General features: G+C 48.8%; 1 protein-coding gene across 2 annotated transcripts in view; it reads right to left on the minus strand.

Moving 5' to 3' along the window:
• TTC7B (tetratricopeptide repeat domain 7B) overlaps window positions 1-14,877 on the minus strand; it is a 239,346-nt gene that overhangs the window by 56,316 nt on the left and 168,153 nt on the right. For both annotated transcript variants that reach the window (XM_089908118.1, XM_022576286.3), the window contains exons 16-17: window positions 10,215-10,331; window positions 3,086-3,183 (exon numbers count right to left, since the gene is read on the minus strand). In XM_089908118.1, the coding sequence (XP_089764244.1) occupies window positions 3,086-3,183; window positions 10,215-10,331 (215 nt within the window). The remainder of the gene's footprint in view (window positions 1-3,085; window positions 3,184-10,214; window positions 10,332-14,877) is intronic.

Below are 14,877 nucleotides of genomic sequence, written 5' to 3' on the forward strand. Positions count from 1 at the left end.
CACATCCATTTAATAAAACCAATGTCCACTCTTTAGCCACAGTGGACTCAGCTATAGTCCAAAGCTTTTAGACATGGGTTCCCCTTATGTTATTACACAGATCTGCATACGGACAATTTCAGAGGTGGAAAACCATACCCCAGTTAATTATTCACTTTCCAAAATCAAGAACACTGAGCCTGTACTTCATAATGACCCAGATGTATAATAATGGTATCTCGGTTATATTTTTATAACCGAGCTCTCATCTGTTTGACATATACACTGAAATTTTAACAGGCAAAATACGATGTCTGAGATCTGCCTCAAAATAGTCTACAAAAACTAAGTGTGGGACAGCAGAGATACAGGAAAAAAGAATAGGAATTGTTGAAGGCTGGTGGTAGGTACATGGGGATTCATTATACGAGTATTTCTATTTTGGTATACTTGAAATTTTTCCACAGTAGAAAATTTTTTAAAAAAGGAAATAAATTTTAGTTCTGGAAGACAAAAACAATCCAAGAGGGCCTGTGCCTTCACAGAGGAGTCTACTGCACATTGGGTGACTCAGAACTGGCAGTATCACAACCGTGGCAGGTCACCTCGGCTTTGGCCACACGTCTTTGCCGGCTGTGCTCTTGTCGGATGCATTTCGAAAAGCAGAGAAGCACTGCAGAAGCCTGAGGACGTTCTCCCAAACGGATGCAGAGGAATCCTCAGGGCATGTGTAAAGGGACACGTCACAGGGGCTGTGCAGCACGCATATGGTATGCTATTTTCAAGTCAAGGGACACGGGAAATAAGATATAATCTTATTTGCATGGGAGGGTAAACAAAAAGCTAATAAAAAATGGTTATCTTTAGGGAAAGGCAAGATGGAAGGGCAGGGATGGAAGCAAAACACCTCTATGGAACCTTCGGAATCAAGTTTGAACCAAACCTGTGGGTCGTTCACGAGACAGGCCGTCCCCACTGATGCACTAATAAGGACCGCTGCCCTCCTGCGACCACCCACGGGCTGAACTATCTAAAACTGGGCTTTATTAATCAAGATGGAGGCATCTTTTCCATTTATAGGTGAGTCTTCCTAATTTTTAAGTCTCTCTGATTTAAATGACCACTTCAGAATGTTTTACCATCATTTATAATAAGTCTGCAACTGATAGGGCCTGCTAACGTGGCCTTCCGTTGCTCTGATTCCTGGCCTCCTGGGTAAGTAACTGGTGGTGGTGGTGTGAAAAGCAACGATTTGGGGCTGTGGGGGCAGGGCCGGTGAGAGGAGTCTTGGAGGGCGTCGTGTGGACATACAACCACACCAACAGAATAAACTGGTCACTGGCCAGCGCCTGAGGGAGAGCAGTGTCCACTACGGACAAGTGGCAGCGACCCCCGACTCTGCCACGGAGACACACCTCGGCTGGAAGCTACGGTACCTGATGTTTAACCTGAAGTGGGAGCCTCCTGGAGGCTCTGGGGAAAAGGTCCCAGGGGGCAAAGGGGAGAATGAATCCCAAGGGCCTCACTCATTTTCTCCCACTGTCTGTTTTTAATGCGATGTGGATGAAAGTCTCAGACCTCAGGGGAGATTAAGGTCCCGATCAGCTGGAGGGGAAGGGGGTCTAAATTTAGTATGAGTGTCCTCGCAGGGTCCTGTGGGTGGGGGAGAAGGGGAAGCTGGCCCTGGGCAGCCACAGCAGCTGTGAGCCAGCCGTAGTGACTGTTACCTCCCTCTCTTCTCTCCCCGGGGTCCGAGCCTCACCTCTCAGTGGCTAATTCCTGACAGCCTGACCTTCCCTCTCCTGCAGCGAGGGGGGCTACACACGTCCCTCTAGCAGGTCTGGACCACAAGCAGACCTCTGCTGTGCTATCCCAGGTCAGGGTCTGCCTGGTTCTCCGTCTAAGCCCACCAATGACTGCCCCTCCACCCAGGGGCCAGGCTACTCCAGGGGCGAGTTTCTCTGTGGCCTAGCTGGCCTGCATTTTGAGCAGTGGCTGCAAGCCCTGTTAAACTGCACTAATTTATAATTCATGCTGCTTCCAATGCCCAACACTCTTTTGACCTAGGAGCCCCAAGGCCCTGGGATCAGGCTTCTTCAGCCGACTTTAAATTTGGTAAAAGGGAGACTAGCACAGGAAGGCAGGCAGCTGTGAGGACGGGCTTGGGTGAGTACCACACCCGGCTCCCATTGCCACCTGGGGAGAGATTTTCCAAGGACGGCTGTGCACGCCTCGGGGCTGCTCTCTGGCTCTTTGGAGGGGCTTGGTCAGGAGCCGGGACCTGGCACAGTGCAGGAGAAAGACCCGGAGGCTCCTTTCATGAAATCAACCCACAGAAGACCAGGCGTACCCAGACAGCGATTCAGCCTGACCCAGGGCCCTCTGGGGTGGCGGGAGAAGCACCAAAACCAGCTTCCAAATGATGCTCTGGAACTATCCCTGAGGCTCAAAGCGCCGTGGATTTCTTTACATTTTGTGGGTCTGTCGAGTCCTCCGAATTGCCACTGAAAAGTCAGTATTACTACTAAAGTTACTTGTTTGGAGATTACAGAGGTATCTTTACCCCTCTGTACTTAGGCAACTGTGGAAACGCAAATGATAACTGAGGTGCTGCTCCAAGGCAGTAAGTGCTACAAGCTTCCGCGTGGGGTCAGTAGGTTCAGAAGCTCTGAACCCACCTGCCTCTCCCTGCAGGGTTTCCTGTGGGGTTGTGTGAGTTCACATGTGCAACTGATTAGAAACCGAAAGCTGGATTTTAGCAAGGTCTGAAATCTAAAGAAAGAGAAGGAAACAGAAAAGCAGAGGGGAAGCTTGATGGGGATGGGGACAGTCTAATTTTAGTTTCGAATTTTCGGCTCCAAGAGCAAGGGGAAAAATAGATTTCAAAGAGCTGTGCTGGGCAAGTAATATTACTTCCCCCACTGTGAACAAACACTTGAAAAAAAGACACCGGAGAAAACGCACCTCAGGTGACAGTTTAGCCTATTTGGGTGAGGACTTCTTCCCGCCCCAGGCCCTGGTGGTCTTCATCCCGCGCGGCTTGGGGCCAGGCCCCATGTCCCTTCTGGTTGACACCATTTCGGCCCCTCTGGCTTTTTATTCTCACCTGTCTCGGGATCGCTGAAGTCTGGCAAAGTAATTGTATTAAGCTGTCGTCTGTCAGCAATGGTTCTATCTAAGAGGCTGCTCCCACGTCCAGAATCACTGCAAAACACAGCTACAAATGTCAGTCATTTGAAGGGTGGGCAGGGGAAGGAAACAGAGTCAACCAATCCCGACTCCTGAATGCAGCAAAACCTTCTGTGCATTTTTTGAGCTTCTTCAGCACCTTTCCACACATCACCGGGCATCCTGCTTCCCCGCCCGGCCTGGTCTGGGATTCCTTTCAGGATCCGTATCACAAACACGGTTTAAACCGCACCCAGAGACCCGAGCTAATTTTCGTCTCTTTTGTGTCACTGTAAGACACAAAAATGAGAACTTCGAGCCACGTTCTCCATCCACCGTGTGGGGGAGCTGATGAGCATTCTGTGCTGTAAGTCTCAGGCTCAAGCCCATGAACACATCACCCTCGAGCTGTCTTTAGGAACCAACGCTCTACACCAGTGCGTCTAAGCCCTGGCTGCACAGAAAAATCACCCGGGGCATCTCGAAAAGCCACTGATGCCTGGGTCCTGCCCCAGACCAAATAAATCAGAATTTCTGGTTTTCAAAGCTCCCCAGATGGTTCTAATGCATAGCCAAATTCAAGAACCACTGGCCCTTCCTTTTCAAAGGGTGATCACAGCCACGGCCTCGTTTGTGTCCTAAGAACAAGCCTTTAAGATAAATGGTGTGGTTGATACCTCTATTTAATAGACAAGAGAGAGGAGGTGTGAGGCCCTACACTGAGCTGGGTGCTGGCAGAGTGGCAGCTACAGCCCCCTTCCGGTGTTCCCGAGCTGGGAAGGCTGGGCCTTGGAGAGGACACAGTCGCGTTTTAGCAGCAGCCTCCAGGCCAGTGGTTCTCATTAACTTCCGGCACTGAAGCCCCCTCTCCAGGCTGCTCCTGCGTATAGTAACGGGATCAGCCCCACTCCTTGGGCGAGTCACGTGGGAGACCACATCGGGACTAACGGGAATGAAACACCGTTAAGGGCGCTCAGCTCAGAAAGACTTTTTTTTTTTTTTTAATTCTAAGAAACTTGTAAGTAAAAACAATTAAACAATTGCATTCTTTTTTCCTCTATCATGGTATTCTATCAAAAGATGTATATCTGTCTCTTGAGGTTTGAGCCTTTAATGCTTTTCTTTGAATCCATTTTTTTTTCCCCAATCTGGTGGCTCTACAAATGATTTTTTTCGTTAAGAAGTTCAAATTCCACAGTAAAGGGACACAATTTCCTTCCTCTATGCAGCTGTTGCTAAAAGTGGTACAAACAAGATTTGCTATGAAACTTAATATGGTTTGCAGGCTGCAATTTCCACGTCCAGTGATGTAGTTAGAGAAATCCACAGGAAGCAGAAGGAAACTTGCTTCAGTACAGACTGGTTTGTCAGCCTATACTTATGACAACACTGGATACATGCTTTTTGGGATCTGTTCTATTAATTATTTCCATGACTGAGAAACAATAAATGTCTCTGAGCAGAAGACAGCATAAAAGTACATGCAAATTTCCATTAATCACATTAGCAACTGAATATTTCTAGCATTGATCTATTCATGCATGTATTTTAAATATAAATATTACAAAAAATACTACAAAAATATTACAAAGAGTTCATTATCTGAATGTTGCAATGGCTCCCCACTTAGGAGTTTTTTGGAAGATCTTATCTCAAAATATAGTGAAGTTTTTCATCGCCTTGGGGATTCCAGGACGCACAATGAGGTCTTGGAATTGCCAAGGAAGGATCTGCCTGGGTTTTCAGTGGACCAAATCACAGTAAGTGGATGGGAGATGTCTGGTTCAGCCACAGTCCTCCAGGCTTCTCATTTCACCAAGTATCAGAGCACAGGGTTGGCTGCTGCATGTCATGCTGGGTCCTGGAACCCAACCAGGAGTCTGGGTTCTTATCCCACATCTGTCACTAATGGTAGGTCACTTTGAGCAAGGCCCCTTTCTCTGTGCCTCAGTGACTTCCCTGTCAGGTGAGGTGGCCTCTTCTTCCCACACAGAAGTGTGTCAGGCTGAACTGAGGTCATGGAGACAGAACATTCAGAAGAAGTATAACTTCTGGACACACGCCAGGTGTCCTTATAAACACCATGCCTCCAAACATGCATCAGGGGTTAACAAGGCTGGCTGACTTTTGGAGACAACTTATTCCCAGCTGTCTGGTGCAACGGTAGGTGTGGAGAAGCTGAGTTAAGGACCTCCTACTCCACTCCAGATGTTATAAACCCCAACTAAAACGAAGATCTTAACTTATGAACCGCAGCCAATGATAGGGACACAGGACCTATTTCCCTTCCACCAGCTGAGAAACAATATTTGGTTACATTCCTTAGTTTATCTCCATAGTATTTGTTTATCTCCATAGTATCTGTTGCTTATATAGCAACAAATAACTATTCAAATGGAGATGATTTCATTTCCACTCTGACTGTTGTGACTGACTGAGAATTTTGCTGGATGCTTTAAGCAGGTTTTAGTTCTTTGTTTATATGGTGCAGAATTTGTCTTTGCCGTGATCCACAGGATATGGAAGGAGGGGCAGAGGGAGGCCTGGCCTCGCTCTCTCATTCTGGCCAGCGTCTCTCGGGCAAGCCTTCCTCTCTCCCTCTGGGACACATCTACTTGGACACTCCGTGGACCACCTCCCCCTACAGCTCAGTCACCTCATCTCTTCTCTGTCTGGCCCTTAGGTGCCAGGACCACCTCCGAAGGAGGATGACAGGAAGGAAAGGAAAACCATTACTGGTCAGTGGTGTTAGTAGAGGGTTTAGGGAAAGGAAACTGGAAGGAGCCCCAAATCCACCGCACATAAGCTGAAGAGACCCACATATGTAGATGTACACATCCAGGTAATTTCTATTCCCTTAAAGAAGGACTGAAAATCCAGAGTATACTGTACTGATGGTTAAGTTATCCTAGAAACTGGAAGCTTCTCTTGGAAATCCTCTAACACAGCTACACAGAGATTAAACACAAGAGGCAAGCTGATGGTGGACTGGGAGCCAGAACCCTGGGGTCCTTGTCACAGCCTTGTCCTTTCCCAGCTCTGAGACAGTGCCTGGCACACAGTAAATACTGATGTAATAGAGGGGCCTTGGATAGGAAACCAGAACATTTCCCAGGCAACTTAAGCCTGGATTACATGAATCAAGGCAAGTTCTCAACATTCCCAAACTCAATTTTCTCATCAGTAAAATGGGTCTGATGTAACACGACATTTGCCCATTTTATGGGGCTACTTTGAAGATGAATGAGAGCACACTTTGTAAAAGGAAAAGCTCTACCGAAATATGGATGACTACTAGCGTGAAATAGGGTTTCCGGGGCTTCCCTGGTGGCACAGTGGTTGAGGGTCCGCCCGCCGATGCAGGGGACGCGGGTTCGTGCCCCGGTCCGGGAGGATCCCACATGCTGCGGAGCGGCTGGGCCCGTGAGCCATGGCCGCTGAGCCTGCACGTCCGGAGCCTGTGCTCTGCAACGGGAGAGGCCACAAGAGTGAGAGGCCCCACGTACCGCAAAAGAAAAAAAATGGGGTTTCCAATTTCCAACTGAGGTTAGAGCAAATAAATTCTTTTTAAAAAATGTTTATATGCTATTCGTTAATGTGATTGAAATGGGACTTAGGAAGAAAAACTTTTCTTCCGATCATATGGCTACATGATGGAGATGGTCTAAGTGGCAGTGACAAGAGGGGGAAGAAATAGTTAATGATAAAAAATAAAAATAAAGGAAAAAAAGCTGGTTGTCAATTCAGAGAGGCAGCATGGGTGATGGAGAGAGCTTTGATGTTCGGCAGACCTGGGTTTGAATAATAGCTCTACTAGTTGTTTAATTGAGAAAACTAGGGCAAGTTCTTTAATAAAAGTGAAGTGTAGCTTCACTTTTATTTTCTATGAAGTGGAAAGAACAGTAGCTTTCTTGCAAGGCTGAGGCAGGGGTTGAGGAGAACGTATGTATAAACAGCTTAGCACGGTGCTGGCACAGAGAAGGTACAGCATCCCTTGCTGAAGTGCTGGACCGTCTGGCGAGGCTCTGGCCAGAGGTCACACTGTCTTAAGTGGCCAGTCAACGCGCACAAGAGCTGAGGGAGCTGTGCACTTCAGCAGGAGAGAAGACGAAACGTGAGGCGGATTTCTGTCCTAAAGGCACGCAAAGCTGCAGGCCTCAACCCAGGCTTCTGAAGTGACCAACACCTTGCCAAACGCACACTCAGGAGAACGCCACCCACCCTTTGCTCACAGCAGGAGAAGCGTTCTCAGCCTGCAGGGACCGCTCTTTGGCCTAAGGCTCCGTTCAGCGACCGGCCCAGAGGGTGGTGCTCCTTCAAGCAAGAGTGAAGAGGAGGGACGGGGCGCAGAGGACAGGAAGCCAGGTCTTGTCTCCGTTTGGCCCTGTTACTGCCCGTGTCTTCTTCTGCGCCCCCTTGTCCCACTGCTCTGGAGGCCTGTGCCAGCCCCTGGGTGGGGCTCTTGGGGGTGGCGAGCAGTGGGACGCCCTGGGAGGGTGAGCACAGGTCCCTCACAACTGAGCACACTTAGAAACACGGGCGCCTGAGCCCGGAAGTCAGTGAGGACCTTCTGCAGCTGGAAACCAACCGGCCCCTGCCAGCATGCTTTCTGCTCAGCTTTCACGTCTTTTATTAAGCAGGGATGCTTCTCACCCACTTGTGCATGCGTTTCTATCCTCTTCTAAAGCCCCGCGTGACCCGACTTGAGGCTGCTGGGCCCAGAGCCGCCCTTATCTGGAGAACTGCGGGGTGTGCTGTCCCCATCAAGACACTACCCTCCCCTCTTCTGCTTTATTCTACTGCCAGGGTCACGCCCTCCCCGACCGTACTGGGGAGGATGTCTAAATTTGCACACTGGTGAGGGCTACAGGAGAAACATTTATTTATATCCCAGAGAAAATAGAGTTAAAAAAACAAACAGGAAACTCCTTAATAAGGGGCTGCTGGACTGCCAGCAACCCCCCTCGAGGCTTTGGGAGTAGCTGGAGGGAGCAGTTCCGTAGAGCTGATGCGTCCCCCACCCCCCCCAGCCAGACTCTGCTCCCGGAGCCAAGGTCCCCCCCTGCCTGGCCCTGAAGGATCCTTCAGGGAGCTGAGCAAGTACGGACACAGCCCAGGCATTTGGTTAAGTGTTTTTAAAAAGCTTTCCAATTCTGCTATTTTTTCTTCTCCTCACATGCAATACTCTTGGTTGCTAAGTGGGAAGAAATGTGGGGAGGTGGGAGAGGTGTGGAGAACTGAGAGAAAACTGGCAACGGGAAAGCTGATGGATTTATTTTCTCACTTCTAAAGGGGGTACAGACAAAGGGATGTGCTCCAGTAGGAAGCAGCCAGCTCGGGGAGTATCGCCTGTAGCTGGGCTCGCGGCAAAGACCCTCCCTCAAATCCTGCTGAGTCTGGTAGGCTGGGAGTGGGGACTTTGGGACATAAATATGGACATTTCCTATTCTGCCTACAGACTTAGAAAAGTAGAATTTTTAAAAAAAAATTAAAATGATCTTTATCTCCAGAACATACCCACAAAAGGGAAGAGGCCAGTTTCACGATTAGCTTTTCACCAAGAGGAAGATGGGCCCCATGGGCCTGGTAACGTGCCACAGGCTACGGTTAGGAAGGGGGCTCTCGTGTAATTCTTGTGGCTCGGGCTCTGCAAGGGGGGGCTCCCGGCCAGGCTCTCCCATCTTCTAGCCACACCGCCCACGGGGCTTGTGGTCTCAACTCTGGCTCATGTCAGCTCATCAGGACCCATCACCTCAACAGGGTCCTGATTTTGAATATATATATATTTTTAATGGCAGAAGCTTGTCAAACAAGATCTCACACGGAACCCCACCAGCACCCTGCTGCTTCCCTAACCCCACCCCACCTTTCCTCCCACCCCGCAGCGACTCACCAGCCTACCCGCCCGCCTCCTGCTGGGCTGGATTGGGTGGGCCACACCCTTGAACACATTTACAATTTGACTTATACATTCTTAGGCTCCTGACTCTTAAGAGCAGAATGTGGGCTGTCCATACATCTTGCTGCGAACTTGAAAAATATTCTGAGTGTTTGAGCAGTTGTTTGAATTCACCTGAATCGTGAGGTCCCTTTTCATTAAATCATTTCCTTCACAGGTCAGGGCACACTTCGTAATCTAGACACATGCTGGGAAACACTGCTCAAGACTTGAAGATGGTGCTTTTCGGGGACATGCTGGGAGTTGACTAGTGGACCTTCCCCAGATTATCTGCCTCTGCAGGGTGGGCGCCTTTGACTGACTCCTACTGGCTGGGCCCTTTCACATCTCTGTGGGGCAGAGTTGGCCAGTAGAAAACCTACGAATTTTGTCTGGTCGAGATACAATCAATGTCCACTCCGTAGAAAAGATAACCCCATACAATGTATTTCATTGTTCCAGAGAATATTATTGTTTTTATATTTATTTGCAAATTCATTTCAGCAAATCTATTTTTCAAATTCTTCTTTGAATGGGTCTTAACATTTTACTGCTTCCCTCATTAGTTAATGAGGTAAGTAAAACCTTTCATATGTGCTAATCTTTTATGTTTTATATGTGCTAATCTTTTATATTTGTTTGAGTCATGATTTTAACTTTTTGAAAATTACACTTTATCATGTCAAAAGCAATTTCTACTCTCCTTAGTAGCATGTGGCCTGTTGTCTATGCAGGTCTTTTTAAAATATTACTGTGAGAACCCCATCTGGAATATATAATTGACTAGTCTATCCATAAATCACCAGAAAGATAAAGACTTGTCAAAGGGAATTACATAAATGGCTGGCTGAGGGAAATCAGACGGAGACCAATTGGAAGTGAGCCTAGAGGGCCACCGTGGCAACAAAAGCATAAGAAACCCACGATTTGGAGATTTCATCAGACACTAAGAGAAAATCTGCTTAAAAATGTAATGTGTGAGGCTCCACTGCTCTTACCTGTGGCTCCCGGGGGCCTAGGGGTGCACAGGGGTAGAGAATTTGTCCTGCTAAATGCCTATCGGGGATGGACTGAGAGGCAGGGGCCATGCAAAAACCACGCACGACAGGTGCCGCCGCTGGCCTCTTACCTGGGATTGGTAAGATTGTAGCAGGATTTCCAAATCTGTAGCATGTGCTTACAAGTGAGGAGCGCCTCATCCGGGCCCCGGCACAGCGACTCCAACTTCACTTTGGAAAACAGTAGTCTGTGGTGGGGAGATAAAGGGAGAAAAGAACACAGCTCAAGCCAGAGTCCCCACCAGAACAAAACAAAGTAGCCAGAAGCTCTGTACTCATTCTAGAAGGGGGCATCCAAAGGCTGGATCCGAGGGAAGCAGTGGCAGGAGGACTGAGGATTCCAGAACTCCCGGCTCAATACCTGCCTTTGCATAAGTCTCACCCCCGACGCCAATGCCGGCACAATGCCACCATGTGTGGTCAGGTTAAACATGTCTGGAGTGGCTAATTTCATTCAGAACACCGGGATTTTATTAAGACCGTGCTTTTTAGAACAAAACCAATTTATTTGCAAAACTTCAAAAATGCATCCAAAGCGAATCTTGATTTATTTACAAAATTACACAGGCGATGTAATTATCTACATAAATATCTACAAATAACCTTCCACAATGATCCTTATCATGGGAAGGAGACGAAAGCCTGAGCCGAGGGCACATAAAAAGGGGGCCTCGGGCTAAGGCCCTCTCCTCTTTGATCTTCTCCAGCCCTGCTCTGTAGGGGCTAGGACTTCACAAAGTCACCCATAGTCACCCACTACCTCTTCCTAATTTTTTTTTTTTTTTTAAACAACCGATGGCTTCGCGTTCCTCCCAGACCTTCAGGGCACTAAGCTTAGCCCCTTCTCCCTTTCGTGGCCCCTCAGAGCTGCCCCGCCCCCTAAGTCTACTTATGTCCTTCTAGACATCAGCTCCCTTGGTCCCTGGGCTCATCACTACTGTCCCTGTGAAAGCCCCAGCATGAGCCCAGGTACCGTCCTGAAGGTCTTGCTGTCCACTCACCTGCCCGGCTCTAAGAAGTCATATAATAAAGATCTCCAAAAATCATTTTCATTCCCAGCTCAAGAAACTATAATGATTCCTTACTGACTATAATAATAAGTCAAAATTCCTTATCGAGTCCTTTAAGACAGGGGTACTAGTCCGCGGCCTGTTAGGAACCGGGCCGCACAGCAAGTGGTGAGCAGCGAGTAAGCAGAGCTTCATCCGCCGCCCCCCGGTAATCGCTCGCATTACCGCCTGAACCACCCGCCCTGCCTCCCACGGCCCCCCACCGGTCCGAAGAAAAATTGTCTTCCGTGAAACTGGCCCCTGGTGCCAAAAAGGTTGGGGACCACTGCTTTAAGACACTCTGCCCACTGGCCCACTCCTATGTCACCATCCCATTCAGTGCCATGGATCCCACTGGGCCCTTTACTCCTACCAGTGTAATTCACTGGCCAAAGGCTATGTTTTTATCATAACTCTAAGAATATATGCCATGCTCTCAATCTTTTTTTTTTTTTGCGGTACGCGGGCCTCTCACTGTTGTGGCCTCTCCCGTTGCGGAGCACAGGCTCCGGATGCGCAGGCTCAGCGGCCATGGCTCACGGGCCCAGCCGCTCCGCGGCATGTGGGATCTTCCCGGACCGGGGCATGAACCCGTGTCCCCTGCATCGGCAGGCGGACTCTCAACCACTGCGCCACCAGGGAAGCCCATGCTCTCAATCTTAATCTCTACTAATCCACATCGCTCCTTAATTCTTCCTAAATTCAGCTAAAACTCCACCTCATCAAATAAGTCTTCCGTGGGTACCACTTTCACACCTTTATCTTTACGCCGTGTGTATCATATCAGCTGGTGTTTGTTGTTAATAAAAAGAAGACAAAGACAGGGAGGAACTCCTGTTTTTTAAAGGTCTTCTATGTGCCCGTGCTTGGCACTTTTACAAAACAATATCAGTGTTATCTGTGTAAGGACCCCTCTCAGTAGGGGGTTTTATCTCCCTTCAATAAAAGAACCTCTGGCCTCACTTCCACAGTGCTTAGAACTGTGCTCTGAGGTCAGTGCGCTTTAGATCAGCACTTGCTCACTGACTATTTTCTCTATAAACCACAAAAGGTAAAGAAACATGTTTCTAGTGATTTAAGTTAGACACATAGGAGAATGCCTCACTACTCATTTGAGGGCAGGCACTTCGGAGGAGGAAAGTCCACCCCCTGCCCTGGGAGAGGTGGAAGGAGGGCGGTCCTAACAGTCGCCACCCAAGCTCAGGATGGGTTAGCACCAACCACTCCCTCCAAATGGAACACAGGATGCCCAAGGGGGTGCTGGTGGCTCCCAGAGGGGTCAGGGCTGCAGCCTTCTCAAGCCTGGGTCTGCAGAAGCCTAGGACGATGGAATAACAGGCCTGGTAAGGAGACGGACGGAGGCCCTGATCTACCAGCAGGTGGGCGTAAAGAGTGAGGCCAGATGTGAGAACAGGGCTTGGCTTCTGCTCAAAAACACCTCAAGAAGTGGAAATTCCCTGAGGCCTTTCCAGGACTGCCTGCAAGGGACGGCAGCCACTCAGGCTGTCTTGAGGGGTTTTTAAGGAGCCGGAAGCCAACTCTTGCTGATGTCTTCATGAGTCCAGAAGGTGGTGGGAGTACTTCTCCACCAGAATCTCCCACATGACATGGGCCCAGTTGACATGGGTCAACTGGAACATGTGTTACAAAGGAAGGAGGAGCTGCCGAACGGTCACCTGACAGCGTTTGGTGGAGACCTACTTGGAGGCCAGAGACCCTCGTGGATGAGGTCTGGGTGCCAAGCAATTTTGGCCAGGGGAGACCCCGCCGAGACCACGGTGTTCTCTGGAGGCGCACCGAGTCCTCTGGCTGAGTCAAGCTCGGAGCTTGCCAGCCCACGGAGGGCCACGGAGTCGTGGGGAAGGTATCCTGGCCTGGCAGGCAGCACTGCGGCTTTAAGAGCAATTACCCACGATTCCTCTAACCGTACCAAAGTACAAAACACCAGAGCTCGTCTCTAAGCCACAGCTTGGGGGAACAGTTCTGTGCAAGGCTTCTTGGCTGGAAAAAGAACTCCTAATTAACATGAAATAACAGCTTTCAAACACTTGACTCAGGATATGGAGTTGAAAGGTGTGGGCTGGATTTCAGAGAACCAGACAGGAAGAACAATAGTAGAATTGCTGAGCCCAAATGATGGAAAAGGTACTTGGAAGTGAAGCAAGAGGGGCAGTGTGAAGAAGAGGCTGACGGAGAAGAGGAGCTGAGAGCACAGGCTGGGGAGAGAAAGCAAAGCCTCTCTGCCACTGTCAGATGTGCCCAGCGCGATGGGCAGACAGTTCCAGGAGCCTTTAGCTCCGACATGTTCTTGCGTGCAAAGGAGAAGCAGGAGACTGGAGGCCTCAGAGACTCTGCTCCTTCTCGCCATTCCCCAGACCTTGGCTGGTTTATAAGGCAGAGAACAATGCCGAAAACAGAACAAGGAACTTGTGAACGTGTTTGCCGAGCCCTGCTCACACATTTCAAGATGGTTCGAAAGCATCTGGCTGGGTGCACGTTACACTAGCACAGACGTGAAGATAAGCGTTAATGTGCTACGTTTGATGTCCAAAGATATTGTAGATTCCATCTACTGAGGAAACCCTGAGGGAAAAAACCTGGGATCAACCAGCACTGACTGCATTTCAATCTGTGGAACTGTCAACCTGATAGAGAGGGCAAAGGGATGGCCGGGCTGAGATCATTTGCCGGCCACATCACCCAGGACCCACCACAAATTAAGTGAGATGTTCCTCTTAAGTATAGTAAGGCATCACATGCTGGGAAAATGGTCTATTCCTCTTCCCTGTACCTGGCTCAAAGTCCATTAATCTAATTAAAAAGAATTTTGCCCAGAGACTCATTGAATACTTACAGGATATTAATGAAGAATAGAACCTCGCTAAAATACCAATCTAACAATGTTCCTGGTAGTCCAAATCTAGCATCACGTGCAGTGCCTTTTACGATCTGGCTCCTGCCCACATGCTTAGCCTCTGTCTGCCCTCTGCCCGCCGGGTACATCCCCTATTCTAGCCACGATCAACTTCCTCCGCATGTCACTCTCCTTCGTGCCCCTGGGTCTTTGCACATGCTGTTCCTTCTGCCTGGAATGCTTTTTCCATCCGCTTCTGCTTTTCAAGCCTCTACTCATCTTTGGAGATTCAGGTCAAAGAGCCTCCCCAACTCCCAACCACTGAAGCCAGCCTTAAGTAATAGGAACTAAAACTCCCAAATGGAAATGCAATTCCAGAAAATACAAGAGCTCTCAACTGTGGAAGAATAAGCTATAAGCCAGGAGGCTTCTGCTTTCAAGACGGGTGAAATAATAGCAGTAACGGCAGCAGCTGTCAGACGCTGTAAACACGTAATCAGTGATCTCTACAACAACCCTCCAAGTCAGGCTGACAGCTAAGGAATCTGCCCGAGTTCACGTCGCCAGTCGCTGTTAGAACAGAAATGTAAACCCAAACCCATTTGACTCCAAACAGCCAAACGAGAAACAGAGGAGAATGACTTGAAATGTTCTGGCCACACTACTGACACTAATGAAGATATGTAGCATTTTCTAATCCATTGTTAAATATTTAAAACCCTAAAATGTGCAAAGATCTGTGTTAGATACTGTGTGGAGTAAAAGTGGCATAAAATACAGTCTCTTGACCTCAGAGAAGTTACAGTCCAGTCAGCAGGAAAGACTTGCCAC

The sequence above is a fragment of the Delphinapterus leucas genome, chromosome 2 (assembly GCF_059928025.1).
Source record: "Delphinapterus leucas isolate spDelLeu-1000000601 "Yukka" chromosome 2, BTC_Dleu_Yukka2, whole genome shotgun sequence".
In the NCBI taxonomy this organism is placed as follows: domain Eukaryota; kingdom Metazoa; phylum Chordata; class Mammalia; order Artiodactyla; family Monodontidae; genus Delphinapterus; species Delphinapterus leucas.